The 24,307-nt window shown below is 41.7% G+C and overlaps 1 protein-coding gene across 6 annotated transcripts in view; it reads left to right on the forward strand.

The window, feature by feature from the left end:
- Positions 1 to 24,307, forward strand: part of GPHN (gephyrin) — a 907,672-nt gene that overhangs the window by 474,235 nt on the left and 409,130 nt on the right. For all 6 annotated transcript variants that reach the window (XM_030213888.1, XM_030213889.1, XM_030213891.1 and 3 more), the window contains one exon: positions 18,697 to 18,791. In XM_030213888.1, the coding sequence (XP_030069748.1) occupies positions 18,697 to 18,791 (95 nt within the window). The remainder of the gene's footprint in view (positions 1 to 18,696; positions 18,792 to 24,307) is intronic.

Consider the following 24,307-nt stretch of genomic DNA (forward strand, 5'->3'; position numbering starts at 1 on the left):
TTCTGAACAAGCCATCACAGGTATTTAAATTCTGTGATATTCTTCTCTCTGACTCTGTAAAATCTACAAAATTCCCCCAAGCAAACAACTCATTCAGTAGTACATGAGTGAAATATGAACTCTGCTTGAGATATCATATTCTGAGTGCATTATGAATCGTAGATAGGAATATAAGCATCTTTTGCTTTACTGCTACTGCTCTTTCAGAGCTCATAAGAATGGTGGTGCCAGCTAGAACTGTTGGATCCAGTAGGAAGAATGCTACGCTTCATGTTGCGAAGCAGTTCAAACCAGTCCATCTTTTTTATATGAGTTATTGTAAATGAAAAGAAGTGGAAACTTGATGAACATAAAGACTAAAAAAAGCAGAATGGTAAAAATAACAAAGTTTAATGAAACAAAACCCAGAGGTAGGTTAAAACAATACTCAACGTGGCCATGTTTCGCCATCAGGCTGCATCAGGGGTAAAACTATAAAATAAAAACATAGACATCAAATCATCATATACATATACATCAAAACAGAACAAAAAATCACAACATAATTAAATTATCCATAATGTAACTTAATAAAATAAAATCAATTAAAAATAAAATCAAATATTAAATGTTTTAACCAATGGTATAGTAATAAAAACCAATAAATGCCAGAATTAATACATTTAAATCCCATTAAAATTGAAACAGTTAAAACAGAGACATATGAATCCATGTAGAGTGAAACTAAAATAGAAAATCAAAACATATAAAAGGAGAGGTGGATATAATATCAATTAAATATCTATCAAATTTGCTAAATTTGTAATGTAGCATGCACATGCTTTAGCATTGCCAAATTAAGTGTATAAATACCTAAAAAAGAAGGGTTAAGGGAATACAACCCTTTACAAATATAAAAACCTCCTGAAATAAAAAATATTTAAAAATATATATATTAATCATTCCACTACAAAAAAATCTTCCTAATGATATCCAACTATAAATCAAACCAACAATAAAACACAAAACAGAAAGTGAAAGCTACCAAGTGTACAGACCACATACCTTTTTTGTAGTGGAATGATTAATATATATATTCTTTTAAATATTTTTTTTATTTCAGGAAGTTTTTATATTTTTAAAGGGTTGTATTCCCTTAACCCTTCTTTGTCGGATATGTATACACTTAATTTGGCAAATCTAAAGCATGTGCATGTTACATTACACATTTAGCAAATTTGATAGATATTTAATTGATATATCCACCTCTCCTTTTATATGTTTTGATTTTCTATTTTAGTTTCACTCTACATGGATTCATATGTCTCTGTTTTAATTGTTTCAATTTTAATGGGATTTAAATGTATTAATTCTGGCATTTATTGTTTTTTATTACTATACCATTGGTTAAAACATTTAATATTTGATTTTATTTTTAATTGATTTTATTTTATTTTTTAAGTTACATTATGGGTGATTTAATTATGTTGTGATTTTTTGTTCTGTTTTGATGTATATGTACATGATTTGTATATGATGATTTGATGTCTATGTTTTTATTTTATAGTTTTACCCCTGACGCTGCCTGAGGGCGAAACGTGGCCAAGTCAGGTATTGTTTTAACCTACCTCTGGGTTTTGTTTCATTAAACTTTGTTATTTTTACCATTCTGCTTTTTTTAGTCTTTATCTACTTTAGTAAGCAGATTGTTGCCTTTTTGTTTTTTTGGTTAAGCTTGATGAACATTCCACTGATAGCCAAAATGTTGGATTTTAAATTTGGGAATAAAAGAATGGACTTTGATTTGCTGTAATAACTAAGAGCTTGCCCACTTTTGAATATTTGTTGGTGATTGCAAAAGATTCAGATGCCTTTTTAGTACCAAAGCTAGCTGTAGCATCGGGCACACTGTAAAATTAGAGTATATGAATGTAATATTTTAGATCTGTGATAACAGAAAGTAATAAAAGCCTGTCTTCATGTACTGTATTATTTTAGAGGGGATAATTTTATAAAGGTTTTTCTGTGCAGAAAATGCTTTTCATAAAATTGTACAGCCATTTACACACACATATCAATGCACGTCTGCAGGATCATGCATAAGTGTTCTCACCCAGTACTCCCTCGCCCTTAATTGTCTTGTCTGTTTGTATTATTTTTAGATTGTAAGCTCTATTCTCCAAAGACAAGCAGGCTGATATTCTCACAAGTGGGTGACGCCACGTCGGCCCCGGAGGATTTTAAAGCAAAATCTCTTTACGGCGTTCCGTCGCGCGAGCGATCGTACTGCGCATGTGCGCACACCTCTTCCCGCTCGCCGTGCGGACACGCCCCTCAGTTTTTCTTTTTCCGCGTCTGAGGAGACACGGAGTTCGTTAGGGCTTCGTGTTTTCTTCAGGTCTTCGGAGTTAAATCTCTTTTTTATTTTTTCATTTGTACTTTTCATGGCAGGCTCATTGTGGCTTATATATACAGGTATTTTTTGTACCTGAGGCAAGAAAAAATTTAAGTAATTGCCAGAGTCACAAGGGGCTGTGCCTGAACAAAGCATATAAGCTTCTCTTTTCTTTTTTCTTGAAAGTGCTGGTATATTGTTATCTGTGGGCTCTCTCTAGCCAGCAAACTAAACAAGCCCACATTTTTAGGATCCATTTATTAAAACTTTACAAATGGCTCTCCAGAGCTGTGACAGCCTGCTCCAGCACACCACTGTCTTTAAGCCCCAACAAGTGGTAAAGGTGTATGTCACAGGAAAAACCAGGAACCTAAGCAGGTGCATCCCTGGTCAGCCACTGAATGGGCAACCTGGTGACACAATATCAGTGGTGTAACCTTTGAAGTGAGTCTCCACCCGCCTCGGCGCCTCCTGCTCTGCAGGTCATTCGGGCGCATCGGAGGATGTGTCTTGGGCCGGATCATCTCCCTGTGAAGCGCAAGTAGTGTCTCAAAGAAACGAGACGTATTCTACTCTGCCAGGGATGCCCAAAGGAGATCATTCTGGAGTCCGACAGAGACCGATGCACGCTGGGTATAGTTATGCATCGAATAGGTCTCCACCTGCCTCGGCGCCTCCTGCTTGGCAGGTCATTCGGGCGCATCGGCGGATGTGTCTTGGGCCGGATCATCTCTCTGTGAAGCGCAAGTAGTGTCTCAAAGAAACGAGACGTATTCTACTCTGCCAGGGATGCCCAAAGGAGATGCCCAGAGCTTTGCTCCCTCGGTTATGGAGGTATCCGGGCTTCAGACATCAGTCGGTGCCGAGAGCGTTGCTCCCTCTGTTATGGAGGTATCCTGGCATTGGACGTCGATGCACCGGTACGTCGGTACCAGGTATCGGTACCATGGGTCCCGTCGGCACCGGGTATCATCGGTACCATGGGTGCCGTCGATGCCGAGTGTCATCGGTGCCATGGGTGCTGTCGGTACCGGGTATCATCGGTGCCATGAGTGCCGTCGGTACCGAGTATCATCGGTGCCATGGGTACTGTCGGTACCGAATATCATCGGTGCGTCGGTACCGAGGAGTATCGATACCAACTACATTGGTACCATGGTCGGTGTCATGGGTCCCGTCGGTACCGGGTATCATCGGTACCATGGGTCCCGTCGGCACCGGGTATCATCGGTACCATGGGTGCCGTTGATGCCGAGTGTCATCGGTGCCATGGGTGCTGTCGGTACCGGGAATCATGGGCACCATCGGCACCAGGTATCATGGGCACCATCGACTATCGGTACCAGGTATCATCGCCCATCGGTACCGAGTATCATGACTGCCATCGGTACCATGGTATCAGGTATCGTCGGTACCGTGGATACATGGGTATCAGGTATCATGGATGCCATCGGCACATGAGTACCATCGATACCAGATATCATGACCAGGTACCATCGGTGCCATGGGTGCCATTGGTACCAGGTGTCATGAGCACCGTCGGTGCCATGTGTACCATCGGTACCGTCGGTGCTGTTGGTGCCGGATATCATGGGTACCATTGGTACCACATGTCATGGCTACCATCGGTACCAGGTATCATGGGTACCATCGATACCAGATACCATGACTATCATCGGTACCAAGTACCATGGGTACCATCGGTACCATGTGTATCATCGGTACCATGTGTATCATCGGTACCGTCGGTGCCATGGTCTAGCAGTCTGGTTTCGATTCCCTTGCATTTCCAGACTTTGTCCTTGGCTTCGGGACCATGGGTACCATTGGATGCCATGGGTGCTACCGCCTCCTGCGGCATCTGGCTTTTCACCTGGTCTCCTTCACCGATGCTGCCTCTGATATGGGTGTTCGCACCCTACTGGGGCAACTTCTCGACCCATAGTAGCCTCCATATCGGACGTGTTTGGATCTGAGCTGCTCTGTTTGAGTAGTTAGTTCAGTTCAATGATGGTCATCTGACATTACAGTGGAGATTGTGAATCCCAATGCCCAGATGCTAGAGGTCCTGGACTACTATCTTCACCTGAGTCTTCTGCACTCAGAACAGATAGGAGTTCTAAGAACTTACTTCGGCGCCCCCGGGGCCAGAGCATACATCCTTAGCCTCTTTTGTAGAATGGCGTACCAGGCTGGCATGATCGCATCCCAAATCAAGTCTTGTCAGATCTTTACGAGCATTCCCACCGGAGTAGGCTAGACCTTTTCACCAAGTGGTCAGGTAACACACGGTGTGTCGCAGGTTCCTGTCCAAGGGCATTTTCGACACTTGTAATGTAACACCTAGATTTCTGCTCTAGGTACAGTGATGCGCAGACTCTCATGACTGTGTGCCTCTCTCCTGGAGGAGGAGACTCAGCAGAAAACTGTAGATATGCTGTACATACACTTCCTCATCTTGGAAGTTCTTTAGAGAGAGGAGTAGTTTTCCTTGTGCCTTAAGGGGTCGTACCTATACTCCTACTTCTCGACAGCCGGTTCGGGCTATGCCTCAGCACGCTCGTTCTAGTCAGCGGCGTGCACCTAATCAGGCCCCTGCAGCTATTCCCCAGGAAACAGAGGGGTTTTTGACTGGCTCCAATTCAGTATAGCCACTAAAAAAAAAAAAAAAAAATGTCCGTACCGGCCATTCTGCCTGTCGGGGGGGAAGTTTACATTTTCTCCACCAAAGGTGACTTCTTTTATCCTCCAACCGGTGGGGTTTTTCAACTAGTCCGGTTAGGATACATTCTCAATCTGGAATCAAACCCTCCACATTGTTCATTGGAAGCTTAATCCTTTAGCTTCCATCAAAAGTGAGTACTTGCAGAGGAACTCTCTGCTTTTCTCAGCGCCAATGCAGTCGAGCCCGTTCCACCAGGGCAAGAAGGGTTGAGATTCTATTCCAGGTCTTTCTTTGTGGGTTGCGTCCCATCATAGACATAAGGGGCCTAAACAGATTTGGTTCAGGATGCTTTCCCTGGGCATCCTTCTTCCCATACTTCAGGAAAACGATTGGTTATGCTCTCTGGATTTACAGGATACTTATACTCTCTTTGCATCCAGAGTATGTTTTTTTCCTAGTGCCTGGCTGTTGTTGCAGCGTATCTTCATGGACTGGGAGTGCATGTGTTCCCTTAACACGATGATTGCCCGTCTCAACAGATTACAGCACAGTACATATTGAGACTTCTAGACACATGGCTTCCGCAGTTCATGTAACTCCCATGGCACTTTTGCACATGACATCCGCTCAGTGCATCCTAGCTTCCCAGTGGTATCAAGTTTAGGGTATCTAGAGGATGTAACCCGACTGTTCGCCAGTCTTCGGTATTCCCCTCAGAGGTGGTTAATTCTCTCTATTTTGATTCTGAGGCATCTTACTCAGTCAAAAGCTGCTGACGAAGGTTGCATCCCTCCTGGCTATCCAACCAAATTATTTTAATTCAACAAACAATCGGGTTGTGATGTACTCGATAACAAAGGAGTACTGGATCTTGCCCTCTGAGTTAGGATGCCATGCAGATGTAGCGGTGGGCCCGCAATGCGGCATGTTTTCTCCAAGCCACTTATCTAATTGGCGTAAACAGCAGTCTGGCCGACAGGCTGAGCAGGATAATGCTACAGTTGAGCATGCCTATAGTTCGAAAGACCCCTCAGTGGATCTTTTGCTACTTAGTCCAATCGCAAAGTCCCTCAGTTCTGTTCCAGGCTGCAGGTTCACGGCAGGCTACCATCGGATGCCTTTCTCCTTCTTTGGGAGACAGGTTTTCCGTATGCGTATCCTCCCATACATCTAGTGGAAAAGACTTTGCTGTTTCTCAAGCAAGATTGTGGAGCCATGATTCTGATTGCTCTTTTCTAGCTGCGTCAGATAGGATTCCCTCTTCTTCTGGAGTTGGAATGTTTTCCAGCTCTCATTACGCAGAACGAGGGGGCACTTCTACATCCCAACCTCCAATCTCTGGCTCACACGGTCTGGATGTTGAGAGTGGGGTTTCGTTGAGTTTTCCAGAGTGTCTCCCGACTCTTGCTTGCTTTCAGAAAAGATTTCACAAAGAGGTGTTATTCTTTTTCATGGAAGAGGTTTGCCGTCTAGTGTGACAGCAAGGCCCTAGATCCTGCATCTTGTCTTATACAGACCTTGCTTGAGTTCTTTCTACACCTGTCTGAGTCTGGTCTCAAGACCAACTCTGTCAGTATTCTTCTTTGTGCAATAGAGCTTATCATCAACGTGTGAAAGGTCAGCCTTTAGCTGTCCACTTCACGAGAGGTTTATCTCTCCCCCAATATTGAGAGAATTCCTTGTATGTGTCTAGGGGAGATTATTTCTGTTGGGCTTAGCACCCACAATAATTTTGACAGTTGGCTCTTATGCTTCGGTCAGAGTTCCTATCACTCCTTATCCAGTATCTTGGGGTCCCAATGTCGTTTTCATCCAGCTGCTGCAAGCTCAATTCGGGCCACTGGATTCCTGCCATCTGAAGTATTGGACCTGGAAGGTCGTTTTCCTTAGTGGCTGTTCCTTCAACTCGTAAGGTCGGTGAGCTTCGGTCTCTAGTAGCTCAAGCGCCTTACCTTACTTCTCATCTTAACAGAGTAGTTCTCTGCATGCAGACAAAGTTCTTACTGGCGCTGGAATCAGAGTACCAGCTGATCCAGTCAGTTGTCTTGCCAACATTCTTTCTCCCTCATCTTACAAGCCCTGGCGAAAGCAAGCTCCGCACTTTTTGCGTGGAGCAGACGAGCTCCCTCGGACGGTCCGCCCAGTTGTTTATTTCTTTTAATGCCAGTTGCTGTCGGAAACTGCATAATTTCTTCTTGGATAGCAGAGTGCATCTCCTTCATTTTTGTCCAAGCTGGACTGACTCTAGAAGGCCATGTCACGGCTCACAAAATTAGAGCCATGGCTGAGTCGGTGGCTCATCTAAGATCAATCACTATTGAAGAGATCTGCAAAGCTGCGGTGTGGTCATCAGTCCACACATTTTCATCTTACTACTGCCTTCAGCAATAGCCGACTCGTCAGTCGGTTTGGGCAGTCGGGGCTGCAGAACTTCTTTGGTGTTTAGAATCCAACTCCAACCCTCCTAAGCCCATTTTTGTTCTGTTCCAGGCTACACTCATTTAGATATTTCTTCTTTTCAGGTCAATTTTATTCTGGCCTCGCCGTTGCGAGACTCAATTGACCACTGTTTGTTGTGTTGTGTAAGCCTGGAAGCTAGGGATACCCCACTTGTGAGAATATCAGCCTGCTTGTCTTTGGAGAAAGAGTAGTTACTTACCTGTAACAGGTGTTCTCCGAAGACAGCAGGCTGCATATTCTCACAAACCCTCCCACCTTCCCCTTTTGGAGTTGTCTCCTCCATCTTTTGGATTTAACTGAGGGGCGTGTCCGCACGGCGAGCGGGAAGAGGTGTGCGCACATGCGCAGTACGATCGCTCGCGCGACGCAACGCCGTAAAGAGATTTTGAGATTTTGCTTTAAAATCCTCCGGGGCCGACGTGGCGTCACCCACTTGTGAGAATATGCAGCCTGCTGTCTTCGGAGAACACCTGTTACAGGTAAGTAACTACTCTTTGAGCAGGGACTGTCTCTCTATGTCTGGTGTTCAGCGCTGCTTGTGTCTGGTAGCGCTATACAAATGTTAATAATAATAATAATGGGTATGTAGTTTGGGCAGGGCAGGAGTGATGTACATGCATATTTCATAAAATACACAGGTACATACATTGGAGGTGGTTGTATAACTGGGTGCCTCCAATCAAGTGCATCCCACTTCACTTAAACCAGTTCTATGGCTGGCTAAGTGTGAGAGCCTAAATTTTAGCCACACTGACGGCTGATCACGCTAGGTTCTATTATAGAATACTAGCGTGATCAGCCATCAGTGTGCCTAAAATTTAGGCTCTCACACTTAGCCAGCCATAGAATTGGTTTAAGTGCAGGGGGGTGCACAAAAACCTATAGAATGCCTTGACAAATTCTCTTTTGATCTAGGGGCCAGCCCAAAAACTTAGGAGCCAGAGTCCAAGACATCTCATTCCTTCTCCTACCCTCAACAGTAGGAGGGGCATCCTCTGAGAGGTTTGCTGCCACTCTTTTGGTGCCTAATTCACTAAGATTATTTTTCCATTGTTTCCAAAGGAAAAGAAAGCTTAGAAAATTAGGCTGTTAATACATTGCTGCACTATGCTGCCAGAAGCCAGCAGCCCCCCTTTCTCAAGCGTGCTGTCAGCAGCACGCCAGGGCCCTCTATGCCAGAGATGATTTACTTCTTTGGTTCAGTTATTACCTTTATTAGTTTATTAGTTTTCCGCAAATCTCTGAAGACGTAGCTCTTCAACAAGGCCTACAATGAGAACCGATAGCCACACTAGTCCACCTCACCAACCCACTCAGTTAAGATAACCCACCTTTTATAATTACCCTAATCACCCCCTTCCTTCTTCTCTCTTCCCTCACTTAATTTCTACACAACACTAAATGTATCTGCTATCCTGTAATGACAATGTTTACAAAAGTATGTAAGCCACATTGAGCCTGCAAATAGGTGGGATAATGTGGGATACAAATGCAATAAATAAATTAGCTATAGCACAGGGTTTCTACCAGTTCCCCATCCTTCATTCTTTTATCCATCTCACCCTGCCAACCTCAGTCTCCTCTTCCCCTCAGTTCTCAATCCTCCTGTTTATTCTTCTCATTTCCTCTGTCCTTGTCAGTAGTGTCCCACAGTCTCATCTTTCTTAGCCCCCCCCCCCTCCCCTCCTCCTAGGTAGGCAGGTTATTCCTCTCTTTTCATGTATTCCCTTTTCCATTTTTTACAGTTTATTTTTTCTCCAGTTTCATTCCTTTTTTGCTCAGATTTTTCCATTTCTCATTCTAATCTATTCATGTCTTTCTTTGTCCACTACCTTTTTGCTGTCCTTTTCTTTTTCTCACTTGTTTTTTTTTCTCTCTCGCTCCTTTTTGAAGAATACTCCCTCCTCTTTACAGGTCAGGGAGTTTTCCTATACCAACCCATCACTTTACCTTGCTTTGCCTCACCAGTTAGCCATAAGGATTACTTGCTCTTTGTTATTCTTTGAGTTCCAAAACTAGTTTCAATTCAGTTCTAACCAACATAGTAATTTCTTTAGTAATCAGTAATTTATTATTGCAAATTCCAATATATATTCTCAACTTGTGTAAGCATTCTTCAATATATAAAGACGTTTTAAAATCTTTCAGTTGTAATCCTTTAGCAACACTTTTTTCACATTTTGCAGTGCATGGATGCCTCCACCAACATGTAGCATGTTTCACAAATTGCCGCCTCAGGGTGTGGTCTGCCAAAATTGAAAATTAAAACCGTCAGTCAGAACTATAAATATACAATCATAAAATCAGCTAAATGTGATCAACTTTAAATACTTTGTAGTCAAAGGCTCGCACATACTGCATTAGTGCCTGCCATACTCTGTTACTATCGCACCAGTGACCAGCTAAATTTAAATAAATCACATGGCTCTGTACACCAATGAGAATACTGCAACCTGATGATGACATTCAATTAATTTACATAGCTGCGGTCCAATCTATTTCCTGATTCAAACCTGGAAATACAGTCCCCAATGTAAATATGAAGAAGGGTAGATAATAGGGTTCCCCAAGGGGTCTGTACTGGGACCACTGCTTTTTAACATATTTATAAATGATCTAGAAATGAAAATAACTAGTGTGGTAATTAAATTTAGGTGATGACACAAAGTTATTCAAAGTTGTTAAATTGCAAAAGGATTATGAAAAATTGCAAGAGGGACCTTAAGATACCGGGGACTGGGCATCCAAATAGCAGATGACGTTTAATGTGAGCAAGTGTAAAGTGATTCATGTAGGAAAGAGGAACCCAAACTATAGCTACATGATGCAAGGTTCCACATTAGGAGTCACCACCCAGGAAAATGACCTAGGTGTCATCGTTAATGGTACGTTGAAACCCTCTGCTCAGTGTGCAGCAGCGTCTAAGAAAGCAAATAGAATGTTAGGAATTATTAGAAAAAGAATGGAAAACAAAAATGAGAATGTTATAATGCCTTTATATCATTCCATGGTGCGACCGCACCTTGAATACTGTGTGCAATTCTAGACACCGCATCTCAAAAAAATATAGTGGAATTAGAAAAGGTACAGAGAATTTATTTATTTATTTGTTGCATTTGTATCCCACGTTTTCCCACCTCTTTGCAGGCTCAATGTGGCTTACAATATATCATGGATACTGGAAATGAGAAGAGGATGTACATTTGGTTTTACAGAAGGATTTTGGGTTACATGGTCATGAAATATAAGATCGTGGTATTGCAGAACACATTAACAAACATTAGGAATATAGATAGTGGTATAGCAGAAGACATTATAAGACATTAGACGCGTTAAGAATGGTGACAAAAATGGTAAAGGAGATGGGACGACTTCCCTGTGAGGAAAGGCTAAAGTGGCTAGGGCTCTTCAGCTTGGAGAAAAGACAGCTGAGGGGAGATTTGATAGAGGTCTATAAAATACCGAGTGGAGTGGAACAGGTAGATATGATTCACTTGTTTACTCTTTCCAAAAATACTAGAATTAGGGGGCATGCAATGAAGCTACTAAGTAGTAAATGTAAAACAAACCAGAGAAAATATTTCTTCACTCAATGTGTTAAACTCTGGAATTCGTTGCCAGAGAATGTGGTAAAGCAGTTAGCTTAGCAGGGTTTTAAAAAAAAGTCCATAAGCTATTATTAAGATGGACTTAGGAAGATCCACTGCTTAGTTTTAGGATAAGCAGCATAAAATCTGGTTTGTTGATTGCAATTTAGCTAGGTACGTGTGACCTAGATTGGCCACTGGTGGAATCAGGATACTGGGTTGATGGACCTTCTGTCTCTCCCAATATGGCAACGCTTATGTTATTCAACATATTCCAAAATAAAATCAGTGCAAGTACCCACACTCGTGCCTTATTTAGGCACCCACAATTACACCAGCGGGCACCTAAGGGTAAGGTGCACTGATACCAGGTTATGCTAGTATTCTAGAACAGAATCTGGGCATCCAGATGCCGTTACAAAATAGGCAAGCCCTTCTTGGCATCAGGGTGCCTAACAGGATATGCCCACTTATAGCATTGTCACCTGAGAGTTTAAGCCCTGTGCGGACAGGGAAATAACTAGTGTACCTGAATGTAGCTCACTTTGAGTTACTACTGATAAAGCTATGAGCTATATCCAAATAATAAATATTCTGATTAACGTTTGGCCACACAATTTGATGCTGGCCCATAAATTAAGTGTTTAAAAGGAGGAAAGGTGAGAAGCATGCTGAAGGTGTAATTATAATTTAGCTGTGTAGTGTTGATATTCAGCAGTGTCTTGCTAAAGATAACCAGTTAAATCAGATCTGGTCAAATACTTATTCTAATATTAACCAGATAAAGATGTCCAATTAACTTTGGTTAAAGTTAATTAGTTATTACAATTCGTTAACCACCTTTATAAAGAGAGTCACCCAAATTGGTGTACAGCAGGTGTTAGAATTTTGTTAGTAACATAACAATAGTAAAATAATCAAATATAAGCATACATATAATCAATGAGGTAAACTTGGAGACAGGCAAACTGCTAATAATAGGAATAACAGTGTCAGAAATATATGCAATAAAACAGAACTACTACTACTACTAATCATTTCTATAGCACTACTAGACATACGCAGCACTGTACACATATGCAGGTACTTTCTCTGTCCCTAGAGGGCTCACAATCTCATATGACAGGAATATGATGAATGTTAGCAGAATATGAATGATACATCATAATAGGTAACATAGAGGAACATTAATATAATACTGGATAAGCAAATATACCCTACTGAATACTGGCTGCACGATATTTTCCTGATATCCCTGTCCTCCTGCATTTCAGACCCATCTCTAGGTCATCAACAAAGCTGCCATTGGATATTGCCATTTACCTAAAAAAAGAACAGCCTTAATTTAAATTTTTATTTGTTGATTAATTAGGATTTACGTATTTACTGCCTTTTTGAAGAAATTCACTCAAGGTGGTCTACAGCAAGAATAAGCCAGACATAGACAATGGACTATTACAACAGCAAAGATATTCAAATAATGGTACATATTATGGCATGGTATGCTATTTATAGTACAATGTCAACGCAATATACATTAGACATCTTAATAGACAACATGTGATTTTAGCGGAGGTGGAACATATAAGCAGGAGTTAGAAAACAAAAATGACTAACTTAAGGAAAAATTGCACATGCAGTCAGAAAGTGTATGAAAATAATCTCAGCTAGCATAGTAGTGGTTAAACCAAACCTGCTACAGAACAGCCGTTATGTATGTGACTAACTACTAAGGGGCCAATGATCAGTTCCCCACATTGTTCCCAAACAGCGCCATGAAATTACCACTGGAACAGCATGGGGACAAAACACCCTTATTATCAATTCTAATAACATGCAAATATAGATGCATTATTAGTGTTGATCATAGGGGGAAAGTACGGGAAGATTGTGCCTGGGCATGCGCTCAAGGCACAGTCCTCTCACAGAAGTTTGACAGGTCCAGGCAGGACCTGTCAAATCTAAAGCCAGACCCACCCCAACCCCCCAAACACAAGGGCCTGAAGGTGCAATGGACCCCCAGACCCCTCACCTCCCAGCACATAACCTCCCCCCACCATGAATACATTAAATCCTGGTGGTCCAGTTGGATCCTTGCCCAGAACCCCCCCCCCCTCTGAAAGCTAGCCCTGGTGATCTAGTGTTCCTCCCCCCCCCCCCCCCAAGCCCCCTCGTACTTTCAAAAAAATCCTAGCTTCAAACAGGAGGAGGGGCTAGCACTCTCTCCTTCCTCCTACAGGTGCTGTCTCAAAATGGCAGTACCCTGCCCAGTCCATCCTGACAAATCCTAACACCAGCTCTGAGCTGGCATAGGGTTTTGCTGCAGGAGCAGCAACCTTCTTTGGTGCGCTGCCCACTGAACATTGGGATGGAATGTTAATGGCTCTGTTTAGCATCATTTGCACGCTATTAGCATTCAGAGCTGTTGATCTCATTATTTCATGTGCTCGCCGGCTCTGAACATTTTGCTTTTACAAATGTGGGTTCTAGTCCAGCACTAATGGCCTCTAGCGCCCACATTTGCTTCTGAGCATTGAGGCCTCAGTTGCTTAGTCCATTAAAGGCTTGGGAGAAGAGGCAAGCATTCAACTGCTTCCTGAAGTAGAGATAGTCATGCATTGCAGAGTGCGGGGGCTATTCCAGAGTAGGCTCATTGGTAGGTGATTTCCTTTGGATAGGGTGTGGTTAGAGATATTCCTTGAAGAGGACCTTAGCAACCTTGGAAGTGCATACAAGGAGATCATGTTGTTCAAGTACTCTGGCCCATTACGTTTAAGGGCCTTGAAGATCTGACATAGAGTTTTAAATTTAGCCCTGTATTGTACTGGTAGCCAGTGAAGTTTTGCAGGAATGGTGTGATCTGATCACATAGCTTACAACCTTTCCATCAGTCATACGGTAGCATTCTAAATCTGTTGGAGCTGATACAAACCTTTTATAGTCAGACCAGAGTTGAGTGACAAGACTTGCCTTCTCAATGTATGGAGAGAGACAGCGTAATTGTTGCAAATGATAGAGGCAGTTCCTGAAGGTTGCTTGGATTTGGGATCAGCGTAAATGTTGAGTGTAGCTGTATCTCAAGGTTCTTGACCTGTGATTTAAGGGGGAATTTGCAGTCCCCAAAAGGGGTTTGGTTTAGTTGAAAACTTATACAGTATTCCATCATTAAGGAAAAGCAAAATGAATTATTTAAAAAGAAGACAGTTACAATATTTCAGAAAAGGAAAGAAAAAAAAAAGACAAACGAATCAGAGTTTATTCAGTCCATTCAATACTGTAAAACTGGTTAATCAAGTGTCCCTAAATGCCTTTGTGAAAATTGTGTCTTCAAAGCCACCTAAAACGTAATTAGTTATTTTCTGCTTGTAATGAGGATGGAAGTGAATTCCACTTTATAGGTCTGTAACAAGAGATAGCCTATGTTTGTTTATATCCGGATGGTATTTTGATGGTGGATTTAAATATTGTAATCTAGTAGCAAAGTGTGTATGAGCTGGAACGAGATGTGAAAGTAAAGATGGATTATCTGTGAAAGAAGCTTTATATATCAGGAAAATAATCTTAAAGAAAATTCTAGATGAAACGGGTAAGCAGTGTAGCATCTTCGAAGATGACATAACATGATCAAACCTTCCAGTACTTGTCAACAACCTAGCTGCCATATTTTGCACCAGTTGCAATCTCTTAATTTGTGAATGATTTAACCCATAATAACATGAATTACAGTAATCAAGAGAACCTAATACCAAAGCAAAAGCAATTATCTTCAAATCGTGTAAGGAAAAATAAGATTTTATTGAGCATAATTGTCTAATAGCTAAATATGAGGATTTAACAACTATAGTAATTTGCATATCAATAGACAGAAAAGAGTCAAATTTACAACCCAGGATTTTAAAACAATCAGAGCGGAACAGTAACTCCATTTAGTTCTGGTACGCATCTGGCAGAAGTGGATGTCTTCCAACCCATATTTAGATTAGGACTGTACATCAATTAGAATTTTTATTTGCACAATTAATCGCGTAACGTGCCCCCCTCACATTTCCTCCTGTATAGTGCAATATTGAGATAGCAGATGTAAATTCTCAAAACTGACATATTTCAATTACTAAACCAAAAATAAAATCATTTATCTTACATTTGTTGTCAGGTGATTTTATCTTTCTAATCTCATTCTCTTCTCTGGTTCTGCTTCACTGTGCTCTGAACTCTTCTTTCCAGGGCCTCCTGTCTATTCACTATTTCTTTTTTTTTCTCCTTCTTCACTTCCTGCCCTATATATCCATCTTTCATATTCAACTTTCTTCCATTTTTCTTCCTCCTTCTCAAATCTGTGTAGTTTCCATCTCTTTCCTTCCCTTCCTCTCCATGGGCACCATATCCTCCCTTCCTCTCCTCTCCATAGACTCCATCTCTTTCCTTCCCTTCCTCTCCATGGGCACCATATCCTCCCTTCTTCTCCTCTCCATAGACACCATCTCTTCCCATCTCTCTTCCCTTCCCCTGCACTCCTCTCCATAGACACCATCTCTTCCTATCTCTCTTTCCTTCCCATCACTTCCCTTCCTCTCCTCTCCATAGACACCATCTCCTTCCATCTCCCTTCCCCTACCCCTCCCCTCCATGAGTCCTAGGTTGCCCAGAGTTTACTTCTGGGGGTTAAGAGTTCACCAGAGTTCCAGCAATTTAACTTTAGCCCATAAATCTCTATCAAGCAGCTTCTCCTTCTCCTGTGGAAGTCCATGGAGCAAATGCCATAGCCCTGTGGTGCACAACACACTCACTGTGTGGCACATGCAACCCACACTGCGGGGTGTACTGAAAAGAATTTGCCAAACCCCATGCCTCTGTTCACCAGTGCTGCTCTTCCAACACCACCTCCTTCTCCGGACTCGTCTTCCCTTTCTTTAGCCTGCTCTGCACCACTGTCAAAGCACCAGATCCTTCACATTTGCCTGTCCAGACAGTAGTGCTAAGTACACAGTCTAGCCAGAGCCCTCTGTCTCTAGTGTCCTGTCCACAGGAAACAGAAAGTTTCATCTGAGAAGGCAGGACACTAGAGAGGGAGGTCTCCAGCTAGAGAGATGCAACATGTGCTTAGCACTGCCATCTGTACAGGCAAGTTCAGAAGGCCGCCAGGGGGAATGCATTCAATGCATGAAAATTATTAATGCATGTTACAATTTTAACATGTTAGTCATGTTAAAAATGCTCTAAATGTGCAGCCCTAATTTAGATGGGTTAAATTTCACACCATTTTGACATCAGGTATTTGACCACTTTTGTTAGGGACCCACAGGAACTTAGTTTTACTTAGTTTCAGGCCAAAGGTTGTTTTTAGCCCATTCATGAATTACCGTTAAGACAGGTAGTCAGTTTATTTAGGGCTGTAGGTAAGTGTGGTTCAACAGGTATGAATAGCTGTACATCTTCCTTGTAGATGTAGAACTGAGTACCCATCAACTGAATCGGTTGAACTAGTGGCTTCAAGTAGATATTAATAGTCAGCATTATCATTCCTTGTGGTATCTCGCAGGTCAGAACTCATGGTGGCAATGAGGTTCAACTAAATACTATGGACTGTTGCCTATCTGATAGGATCTGAACCAGCGAAGTACTGTGCCACTGATACCTGTTCCTGTCAGTTATGCCAACATGATATTGTGTTCTTCAGTGTTAAAAGCTATTGAGAAATCCCAGCAGTACTAATACCAAGGTTAATGCCCTGCCTTGGTTTCTATGAAGATCATATATTAGGGATATTAGCCAGTTACTCTCCTCTAGGCTGATGTTGAGTTGAATCAGACTGTTCTATATGTTTTCACAGAAATGGGATGTTAGATACTGGCCAATAACTTTCAAGCTCGTTCTGGTCAAGGTTGTTCTTCAGCAAAGGATGCACCACTGTCCTTTAAAATGCTGTTGGTAGTTTTTCGTGGGAAAGAGTTCACAATTTTTGTGGCCCTTTCTATGAGGCCCCTGCTTGCCTGCTGCACTATCTTTGATGGGCAAGAGTTGAGGAAACAAGTGTTTGGCAAATGCTTCCAGGATGTTGTTAAGGTTCCTCTCCCTCCCCCCACCCCCCCATTACTGGGTTGAAAGAGTCCAATATAATTGTATAAGGAGAGGGCAAGTTTGTGTGTTCCTGGTTAACAGACAGGAGATTTCTAAAGGAATGCAACTTATTCAGTGCTTTTAATGGTTCTCATTTTCTCTTCTTTCTGCAAGAACCTTGTTTTTTTAACATACCCTTTCTTTTACCAGTGAGACTAATTCCATTTCTTAGATATGGTACCTTGACATTTTAGAATGCTGTCTCTAGGCCCATAACTTAATTCTGGATCAATGTTAAGCAAAGTTTGGTCATCATCAAACAGGCATGCCAGCAAAACCCGAATGCAGTATAAACAGTTTAAGAGAATATTAACATGATTCCCTGCCCTGTATTCCACCCTACCCCCCAGGAATACACACCCACACAATACACAGGAGCAGTGAGATGGTTTAAGAAAAGCCACAGCTTTATTAGTACATTCCAGTAGTATTAACATCAACACTAAGTAAGCCTTGCATTAATTCTGCATTTCTGTTCACCAGTTGCCCCAGCTTCCCCAAACCAAGATTTGGAGCTTGTTCGGTCACAGATACATGGATAAACCGTTTTGCCTACCAAGTTATGTTCCAGTTCTGTCATTGGGGGCCTCCTATACCAAGCTCGTCACCCGACTATCTGTCTCATTCCTAGTGAATAGTGGCGTCATCTTATCTTGCTACGCTAACAGTGACACCCTGTAGTTGGCCAAGGCTCAGATGCTCTGCCGAGCTATGACAACATATGAGGGTACCTAATTGAAATTAGCATGAATCAACAATTTGCAAAGACCGAAAAACATTCTAAAAGATTGCTAATATAGAAGAAATAAAATATTTTGCTTTTAGGTAAAAAACAGACAAAAGAGACAAGAGGAACACAAGGGAGGAAGAGAGCAGAGAAATAAGCTATTTTGGGCAATATGGTTTATGCTTCACTATATTTTGTAAACCACAAATAATAATGAAATATCTAAATGGTATATAATAAAAAAAACAAAAACAGAATTATTGCTTTACGTTGTTCAAAATTACTGTATCCTTTAAATACCCACATCTTAAATATATATTCCCTAAGGGCTAATTGTCTTAGTCCTTGCTGAGAAACTGCTATTACTCATACAGAGCTGCTAACATATCTTATCAACATTCAGGGTCATTTATGTACCACAGCAACTGCTTTTGAAATTCTCCAGGCAGAGTCTGGAGCTAGACTGAGCAGTGGCTTTCTGTTATATTCTCTTTTTAAAACTATATTAATGTGAGGCTATATGAACTTGGAGCTGAATTTTAGAGTTCAGTTCTGGTTGGTTGCACAGTTCATCAAGTGATGCTCTGCTGCAGGAACTCTTTTCAACCTGCTTAGATTCCAACAGATACAAAATGCCAGATGTCATTCTGCTCACCTTTTTCTCGGGGAAGGGGGGAAAGGGGAGTAAATTTTCATTATAGTACAATATATTGCTTTTTTCCTTTTGTGGATGTCACTCAGTCTGCTCTTTAATCTTTAATTGCAGGCCACAAAAGAAGTGATAGAACGGGAAGCCCCAGGGATGGCACTGGCAATGCTGATGGGATCACTTAACGTCACACCTCTGGGCATGCTTTCTAGGTAAGAGGGGTACCAAAACCTGCAACCTTCATTCATATCAGGTATTCCCATCAGAACCCACTTTTGCACGTATAACAAAGTCACTAGACTGGTGTCTACCTGAATGTAACTTACCTTGAGCTATTACTAAAAAAGATGTGACTAAATCTAAAATAATGTGTCACTGCTTTGATAACAAGGAACGATCATTCTCATTTCTATGTAATTCTCTGGTATTTATTTTATTTATTTATAAAATTTACAACCTGCGCCATCTACTTTTCTAGTTGGCTTACAAAATAACAATAAATGATTTACTAGAGAGTTGTATACAAATGATGATGATCGTTCCTTGTTACCAAAGCAGTGTTATTTTAGATTTAGTTCATACCTTTTTTTAGGGCTTGTTTTATTTAATGTTTGTAAGCCACATTGTGCCTGCATGAATGGGGAAATGTGGGATATAAGTGAACAATAAATGAAGCCACGCTAGCGATTCCCGCGAGGCAAGTGAGAGGAAGCCCATAGGAATTGAATGGGCTTCCTCTCGTTTGCCACACCGAGAATCTGTAGCACTGCTTTTGTAAAAGAGGCCCTCAATAATAGCTCAAGATGAGTTACCTTCAAGTAGACACCTTTAAGAAAAACCTTAACTGTAGTCAGTAAAAATCAGAAGTACCAAAGAGAGGGGAGCAGCGTGTTTTTTTACATTATTTTAAACATTTACAGTACAGAAATTATGGATTGTTGTATCTGGACTAATTCAATTCTTATAAACTTTATTACAGTAAAAAATAGTTATTTCTACTCAGACCTGTTTTCCAGAACTATTGTTGTACCTCTTGATGGCCTTTGTAGATGTAAAGGCTAAACATAGCAGATACAAAGAGAACATTGGAAAAGCTACTCAGAAAGCAGTGAAATACCTGTATTTGGGTTGGAATGGGGCTAATGGTGTGAATTTTCTGCTGGCTAACAATGGGGGAGGAAATAGAATGGCAATATGGAATATGTTTTGGTGAATATTTAAATCCCTATGGACTGTGTGGGGTTTTTTTTTGTTTTGTTTATTTACCGCTAGATGTGGAATTTAATTATTTGATGTATATTCAGTGCTAGTATTCATAGAAGCTGTGACACTGAATACATATACAACCACTGAACTATATTGATAGTGGCTGACTAGCTATCCATATAGGTGGGCAGAACGCCAACACTCCATCCCCGCTCTGCCCCAGTAATATACAGGATAGTGCCAGGCCAGTATTCAGAATTTTCAGAAGCACTATCCCCCTAAGTCTATAAATTTGAGCACACAAGTTTACACTTAACAGGCATAATGTCATTTGCTCATGTTAGTTAATAAAATAATTAGCTGCTAATTGGTGTTAACTACCAATTGGCTAAAAATGGTGTTCATTGGCATTAATTAAGTTATGCACATAAATGCCCTTAGTCGGGATTTGCAAATTGCACACGCAAAGCATGCAACTGCAAGGGGGATGTAGACCTGGGAGAGGCATGGGGGGATGAGGGGGGCCCCTAGCAATTACGTGCCCAGGTTATAGAATACAAGCAGTTACACACCTAACTGCCTACAGTTAGGCACAAGCATTTAAACCAGCTTTTGAATGAGTGTGGATACTCACGCCTAAAATTAGGTTTGCAATTGTGGAATTACACTAGTATTCTATAATGGCAAGTGCGTACGTAATTGCCATTACAGAGTTTGTGCTTAGCACACATCTTACTAGCAACTAATGTTAGGCAACCTATAGTGAATCACCCCCTGTCTGTATACTGTCACTGAAAATTTGTGGATAGGGGATTTATACATGTAAAAGGCAATTCTATAACAGGGTGCCTGGTAAGAGCCTATCCTGTTAAGGAACATTGGCACCTATTTACCTTTATAGAATACTAGCTTAACAGATCAAATATGTTTCTAGAATTTAGGGGTGAGCACTTACACTAGCCATAGAGCTGGTGTAAGCATTCACGCCTAAATGTCAGAGAGATGCAATAAGTTATAAGTGTAAATGAGTCTTGCCCAGGCTCTTCCCATCTATATGTTCCCTTGCAAATATACATTATGTAAGTTATGCATGTATTTACAGCTTAGCACTTAAGTGCACATATGTGCACAAATACACATGAAAATGCCATTATTTTAATCATTTACCTATGTAATAAGTGCATAACTGCTAGTATCTGTATTATAGAATTGCCTCCTTGAGGGGGAATTCTATAACTGTGCGTCTATATATAAGCACCTAGAGGGTGCTTGATAGGAGCATATTCTATAAAGGAAAGTAGACACCTACTTTTCTTGATAGAATACTAGCATAACCAATTACATGTATATACACACATTTGTGGTTAGGTGCAAACACTTAAGCCAGCCATAGAGCTGGTGTTAGTAGCATAGTAAATGATGCAGATAAAGATCTGAATGGTCCTTCTGGTCTGCCCAACTGTCACACTCATTATCAATTCATGATTAAACCAACAATGAATGTGATATAAAATACTTGATCATGATCTTTCTTTGGCATTTTGAGCATAGACTGTAGAAGACCGCCCAGCACTGTCCTTACATTCCAACTACTGGAGTTTCCTTCGAAGTCCACTAAAGTCTATCCAAATTCGTCGTGTCATTTGCGGGACAGACTGTAAAATTCTGCTTGGCACTGTTCTCATGTTCCAGCTATTGGTTACTGTCAAAGCCTTTTTCAGCCCATCCTAAACTGGGTTGCCATATATGGGACACTAACCGTATAAGTCCTGCCTGCACAGGCCTTAGTTCTTCACAGCTGGAATTACCATCTAAATGCCTTTCTACACAGTAACACACATGCAGCCATTTAAGTTTTGTTTTTGTTTTTTAATACCATCCTTTTTCTAATTAGAGAGCCTCATCCCACGCCTTTTTGAATTATGTTACCATTTTTGTTTCTACCATCTCTTGTTTACAATTATCACTCCCTCGGGGCATTCCAGACATCCTCTCCATGAAAAAGAATTTCCTGACATTACTCCTAGGACTACTACCCCGCAACCTCAATTCATGTCCTCTAGTTTTACCATTTTCCCTTCTCTGGAAAAGATTTGCTTGTATGTAATTACTGGAGATGCATGCATTACTTATAGTATTCTATACGTTATACACATTAGGAGTCCTACACATCCTGTGCCCTAACTCCACCCATGTGTAGACCTATTGTCAAATATGCGCTGTCTAAGATTTGCATGTATTTACAGCATAGAATGGTCTAACGTATGGCAATTAAAATTCAATGCGAAGAAATGCAAAGTGATGCACTTAGGGAGTAGAAATCCAAGGGAGACGTATGTGTTAGGCGGGGAGAGTCTGATAGGCACGAACGGGGAGAGGGATCTTGGGGTGATAGTATCTGAGGACCTGAAGGCGACGAAACAGTGCGACAAGGCGGTGGCCGTAGCTAGAAGATTGCTAGGCTGTAAAGAGAGAGGAGTGACCAGCAGAAGAAAGGAGGTTTTAATGCCCCTGTTTAAGACATTGGTGAGGCCCCACCTGGAGTATTGTGTTCAGTTTTGGAGGCCGTATCTTGCGAAGGATGTTAAAAAAATGGAAGCGGTGCAAAGAAAAGCTACGAGGATGGTATGGGATTTGCATTCCAAGACGTATGAAGAGAGACTTGCTGACCTGAACATGTATACCCTGGAGGAAAGGAGGAACAGGGGTGATATGATACAGACGTTCAAATATTTGAAAGGTATTAATCCGCAAACGAATCTTTTCCGGAGATGGGAAGGCGGTAGAACGAGAGGACATGAAATGAGTTTGATGCGGGGCAGACTCAGGAAAGATGTCAGGAAGTATTTTTTCACAGAAAGGGTGGTGGACGCTTGGAATGCCCTCCCGCGGGAGGTGGTGGAGATGAAAACGGTAACGGAGTTCAAACATGCGTGGGATATGCATAAAGGAATGCTGTGCATAAGGAATGGATCCTCAGAAGCTTAGCTGAAATTGGGTGGCGGAGCAGGTGGGGGGAAGAGGGGTTGGTGGTTGGGAGGCTAGGATAGGGGAGGGCAGACTTATACGGTCTGTACCAGAGCCGATGATGGGAGGCGGGACTGGTGGTTGGGAGGCGGGAAATACTGCTAGGCAGACTTATACGGTCTGTGCCCTGAAAAGGACAGGTACAAATTCAAGGTAAGGTATACACATATGAGTTTGTCTTGGGCAGACTGGATGGACCATGCAGGTCTTTTTCTGCCGTCATCTACTATGTTACTATGTTATGTTACTATAGTACTTACGTGGACTTTCAGCATTTAGGCATGTATGTACCAATATTCTAAACATTTCTCCAAAAACAAACAAGAAGTAGATATTCCTACTGGTGATTAATATCATCTGACAAAGCCCGCCGCAGTAAGTGCTTTGCAGCATTCATTCTCAAAGCCTTTGGAAGCAGCCTACCATGCATGCACGTGTTTCCCACCTGTCATCGTTGCACAGGACCAGCTCAGTCCTATTTTTTTCCATAGAGCAATTTGGGCACGTTTCTTGTCTCTCCCCACAGCTCATGTCTTGTTGAATTTTTCACCACGGTTTGAAGTTTAACTTTGCCTGCCAGTTCTGTGTAAATGTCTTGTGTAGGGCCAGTACTCCTCTACTCCATTTTATTTCTTTTAGTTAGGTTTTTTGGTAGTTATAAGTTTTATTTGTTTTTCTGTCGCTCCCTAGGTCCCCTTAGGTCTCGAGTATCCGGTCAGGGAATATTTCATTATTGAGACATTTGATTTTGCTTCAATATTTTTCCTATCATATCCCAGAAAACTAATAGTAGTTTTAAGAAGTACACCAAGTGCAGCAGGATCATGGCCCTCATGAACATAATTGGTGCCTGTAGTGCCTGGGTCCCAATCATAATCCCTCTTCTTCTAAACTCTGTTCACAGCTGTCAAGAAGAGGTGTTAAAGGTTGACAAAAGTAGCCCAAATAGATTTTTGGCACTCAAAAGGCCCTGCCTATCAACTTTGGCATCAGAGGCATCAGTCTCATAGCTCTAGGAGTTTCTTTGGATAATGGGGACGCATTGAAATCAAGAAGGTTTCCACCTTCCTCGACATTGAGCATTGATAGCATTTCCTGGGATCAGGCATCCTCCAATCCCCTCCCGAGGATGAGGACAGATTCATTATTATCCTCAGCACCAAGGGATCTGAATGCTATTCATCAGGCAGGGGCAAAGAAGCATCAGCATTGATCCTCCTCAAAGCATGGCATAAAGAGTACCAAAGCACTGAGGTCATTGATGACTTTGAAGTGCCTCTGACATGAGGGCCATTTACATTCCTGGGAACTGGACAGTGCACGAAAGCCTCCATTGAGCCAAGACCAGCTCATTGATACGGCTCCAATAACTTTGGAAGGTGAATCCATTCTGACTGAGTCTCAACTTTCACTGATAGCAGCCCTACAGGAGCAGCTCAGGACCATGCTTCATGAAGAAATGGGGTGCCTTCTGGCCGAGCAAGGAACTATGGCA

The sequence above is a fragment of the Microcaecilia unicolor genome, chromosome 9 (assembly GCF_901765095.1).
Source record: "Microcaecilia unicolor chromosome 9, aMicUni1.1, whole genome shotgun sequence".
NCBI classification, from domain to species: domain Eukaryota; kingdom Metazoa; phylum Chordata; class Amphibia; order Gymnophiona; family Siphonopidae; genus Microcaecilia; species Microcaecilia unicolor.